The 4,690-nt window shown below is 37.0% G+C and overlaps 1 protein-coding gene across 1 annotated transcript in view; it reads left to right on the top strand.

Moving 5' to 3' along the window:
- Window positions 1-2,491, top strand: part of TUSC1 (tumor suppressor candidate 1) — a 10,261-nt gene extending 7,770 nt beyond the window's left edge. Inside the window, 1 exon segment of the mRNA XM_077776189.1 lies at window positions 1-2,491. This exon segment is cut by the window's left edge and continues 58 nt beyond it. Within this exon segment, the coding sequence (XP_077632315.1) occupies window positions 1-186 (186 nt within the window). The 3' untranslated portion in view covers window positions 187-2,491.
- Window positions 2,492-4,690: the final 2,199 nt, after the last annotated feature.

Below are 4,690 nucleotides of genomic sequence, written 5' to 3'. Positions count from 1 at the left end.
AGAGCCCTGCTGGAGAAGCTGGAGGCCATGTACCGCCGGGCCCTGCTGCAGCTGCACCTCGAGCAGCGGGGGCCGCGCCCGCGTGGCGACAAGGACGAACCGCCTTTGCGCGTACCAGAGCCAGGCCTGCGAGCCCCGGACCAGGAGCCCCCAGTGTCCCCCGAGCGCCCCGAGCGCTGGCTGTAGCCGGAGGCCACGGCCGGTGAGAGGCGGGGCCTCGCGCGGCCCCTCCTCCGCCTGCGGCTCCCCAGACTAGCAACGCCCTGGGCCCTGAGCTGCGGGACTGGACAGCAGCGCCCTCCGCCTGCCGCCCGACCCTGCCCGGGGGGACTTGGCGTCCGTCCGCGGCGCCGGGGCTGAGAGGGTGCGCGGCCCCCCGAGCCACCCCAACTCTGCAGAATTTCTGCCTCTGGCTCCTGCTGGTTTCCACGGGTTGAGGCCTGGAAACGGAGGGGCGGGCTTTACAACAGCGAGAAATGGGTGCCCGTCAACACCTCCTAATGCTTGAACTTTTCAAGGGGTGTGAGGACCTCTTGTTTAGGGTTTTGCTTCTTTTTTTCCCCTTCCTGTTTTGGTTCTTTGAGGACTGAGTAATGCATTTTGAATCGGTTGAATTTGTTGTTCATACTTTGGTCCCCTGAAACCTCCGCCCATTATGTCTTAAGTGGCCAGCATTTGCTTTCAGAAGTCGGTATTTCTTGGATAGCCTATGAAGTACCACCTTTTTATTGAAAAGTTAATATTTATATTTAGGAACTCTATGTCTGCCCCTGCTCTAGTCCTTAAACATCTAATACATACTGATTTGTTTGCCCCCAGGGCGGTTTTAAAGTATCTGCCTATAATTGATCCTTTAAATTGGTAAATAAATCTGGTGCGTTAAAGTAATCTAGAAACATCCCACGACTGTTATTCGAAGTGTGTTACATTTTTACACATTTAAGATATATACGTGACACGTATAAATTTTACGTTTTAATAACTGACTAGTTTTTCGTTGTCCGCTATCATTTTTGCTTTATGTAAATGATTGTTTTAAATAAAGATTAGATAATCTAAATATTTTTATTACATTTTAGGCATTAGAACATAGTTGGTACATGGCGACTTTGCCTTCTGCATTTAATAATTTTAAGAAGGTGTAAATTATTTGAATATCAGAAGCCCCAAAAAGTGATTTAAGTCTCAATTGTGGTTTCATTGGCAAAAGAAAAAAGAAAAAAAGTTAACGAAGAAAGTTCTAAATTCACTTTTTTGCGTTTTGCTGACTAGTGAAAAGGGTATCATTGTACCACATAAAAATCATGGGTATACTACAGTGTTTAAGTGATGAAAAACATCAATTGAAGAAAAAAATCATGAGAAGTTTTTGTTAGAGCTAGAGATTAAATCATAAATTAGAGTTACTGTTTTATTTGCGATATACTCCACCGGTTTCAAATATATTACGTACGTTACCAAAAAAAGTACCACCGAAAGTATTTTTTTGATTTTTCTCTTCCTGGGTTTTGAAGACACTGTGCATTTTGCTTAAAGGTAGTTGATACTAGTTGTGAATATTCAAATCTTCCTCTAGAACCGAAAAGTATGAGAAGAATCTTGCTGAGAATAGGTGGGTGTATGAAAAGTATTTCTGCCACCCTTACTTTATTTTCTAGTAGTGAAAGAAGTAAAATAGTTTTGGAGGCAGTAGGTATTGAAGATTAGGAAAACCCCCTATCAACCCTACTGCTACTTAACTGTAAATTTGGGTTTGGATTAATCTCTCTAAACCTTAGTATTCTCATCATTAAAACGAACATAACATCTACCTCAAAGTATAAATTTTATTGAGATGGTATATGTAAAATGCTGCTACAAAATAAGTGGTCTGTCAATGAGAACTACAATCTAAAATGAGTGAAAGTCGTAAATGGATATTTTATGGACACTTTGCCTTCTGTTCTTTGCTCCCATATGACTTTTTGTTAGCAGAGAAATATATTCTTTCAGTGAGTTGACAGTTTTCAGTCCTTGTAAGTAAATAGGGGGAATAAAGCACTATATACTAAGGGAATAATGCTTCAAAATGTTCAAGAATATTTGCCACTTGTACCAAATTAGGAATATTCAACAACCAAAATGTGTAGCTTACGTAGTTTTTAAGCACCTTTTGTCTTAAAATAATGTATAATGTAAGTGTGGTGAAAAAAAACTTGGAAAATGAGGCACATGTACAAAAAAATGAGGACAACTTTCGAGCATAAGTCCTGAAAAAATTCTGAAACCAAAATGCCCCGTAAGATGGGTTAAGGCTAACATATATTTCAACTTTGTTGAATTTTTCTGCTGATAACTAATAAAGCATCATGTAACAATATACAAGATGTTTTGTCATATCAAAATATGTACCTATTTTTAAAGAAATGGGTAAATTTGATTTTAGAAAAGTTTGATCTCGGATCTTTTTCGATCTAAAAATAAACTAAAACTTCAGATTATCATACCTTGACATTTTGTTTTCATAATTTTTTGCACAAAGAAGAGGGCTTATAATTTATAGAAATAAGCAACAAAAGTATGTCACATTAGCAAATAAATCTAGTAAGAAAGATAGGCATTTCTAAAAATAATTTTTTAAGTTTATTTGTTTATTTAGAACATATGAGCAGGGGAGGAACCGATAGAGAGGGCAACAGAGGATTCCAAGCAGCATCCGTGCTGTCAGCACAGAGCTAGATGCAGGGCTCAGTCCCTCAAACTGTGAGATCATGACCTGAGCCAAAATCAGAAGTTGGATGCTTAACCAGCTGAGCCACCCAGGCACCCCAAGATTGACGTTTTTAACACCATTTTTTTACGGCTCCTATTCACAAAACTATACTTTATCGTTTTCTCTATTAAAAAATTAGGATGTAAGTCAAAGTAATATGAAATGAGTACTTCATGGAGCAAGCTTTCCTCGTTAAACTTCTTGAACACATTTATAGTAATAACGTATTTGAAGAATACTGGAAAAGATTTTCTGTCTTGTTTAGTGTTAGACATAGGTTTGCCAATTCAGGAGTATTGGCATAATGAAACTAATACCAACTTTTTATTTTTTTATACAAAAAATACCAACTTTTTAATGAATTATCAGTACATTCTAAATAATTATTAGCGCAATTTTGATGCTGATGCCAAAATACTGTTGTCTATTATGCTAAAGGGAACAAATTTTCACTGATAATTTGTCACAAAATGTCATAAATGAGTGACACAATTTACTAATTTTCTGTTTAGCAATTAGTTACAAAGTCTGATTTTTCTACTATAAACTTGCTTTTTTGATATATATCTAATCTATCTGATATAGACAGTATATGAGTATATTTACTGGAAATAATGGACCAAGGACGATACTTACGTAAGAAACATGTCTGACTTTAAAGAATTAGTCATGCTCAAATTTCAAATTTTCTGCCTAAACTGAGGTTATCATTTCCCAATGATCAGAATTGAACTACATTGTGCGCAGTGTATAGCAGATTTGCTTATTATAAAATTTATGTTCAGAATCTACTTATCTGTATAATCTTTGCTTATTTCATGATAACTTATTAGTAAGAAAGTCCTTTTGTGTATTCAAAGTCTCAGACATCGGTCATTCTTTAGAGAAAATTTGAGGAGACAACAGTAAGTTTGTTGGTACTGACTTCTTGTTTGAATGATTAGCATTCTACTCTAAAAACTGAGCTCTTTGAAAGAAGAATTTTAACAACAATCTATTTCCCATTTCATATTGGGACTGAGAAATTGGGCCTTTTGTTTTCCAGTTCTCCTCACTTTATTTTTAATTTTATAATTTTAAACATATAAACTCTATTGTCTTTTACAGTTAATGGATCTGCCTTTAATTATGGTGAAGAGTATTGTTAAGGAGCAAGAAATCCAATCCTTTGACTATTAAAAACAGTGGAATATTTCTTCTTCTCTGTTATATAATATTTCTGATGCAGTATGTTAGGAAGTGTTGCTGCACAGGTCAGAGCCTGTTCTCGTGTTCTTTTACTCTACCCGAGGTCATTGGTATATTTGCATGGTAGAAATAGGTTACTTCCAGATGCATGTTTCAGGATATAAGAGAGAGAGAACTTGGAAGACCTATGCCCAGATCTAAAAATAACATAAATCCCCCTGGACACAATCTGTTGGTAAAACATCATCGTATAACCCCTTTAACTTCAAAGGGGACTGTGAAATAAATTCATACTATACAATCTTTTGCCCAGCTATAATCTCATTATCATAGAAGATTCAGAGAAAAGATTTTGGTAGACAACCAGCTAAATAGAGGCTGACATCTACTTAAAATAATTTTTTTAAAAGAACTTCTATGTCCTGGAATAAAAGAACTTATATGTCCTTGAAGCTATATAATTTAAAATAGAAATATTATGGGATTGCTTTACTGATTGAAAAAAAAATCTGACCTTTTTATTCCTCTCTGTATCCTCCTGATGAGTGCAAAACATAAGATATTATTTGAAATAAACAAGGAAATGTAGCTATTAAATTTTATATAGGAAATCCTTATAAGTGAACCATCCCCAGGGACGCCTGGGTGGATCAGTCGGTTAAGCGTCTGACTTTGGCTCAGGTCATGATCTCACAGTTCGTGGGTTTGAGTCCCGCGTTAGGCTCTGTGCTGACAGCTAGCTCAGAGCCT

This window comes from Crocuta crocuta, unplaced genomic scaffold, assembly GCF_008692635.1.
Source record: "Crocuta crocuta isolate KB4526 unplaced genomic scaffold, BGI_CrCroc_1.0 scaffold878, whole genome shotgun sequence".
In the NCBI taxonomy this organism is placed as follows: domain Eukaryota; kingdom Metazoa; phylum Chordata; class Mammalia; order Carnivora; family Hyaenidae; genus Crocuta; species Crocuta crocuta.
This window is presented reverse-complemented; position numbering and strand designations above follow the sequence as displayed.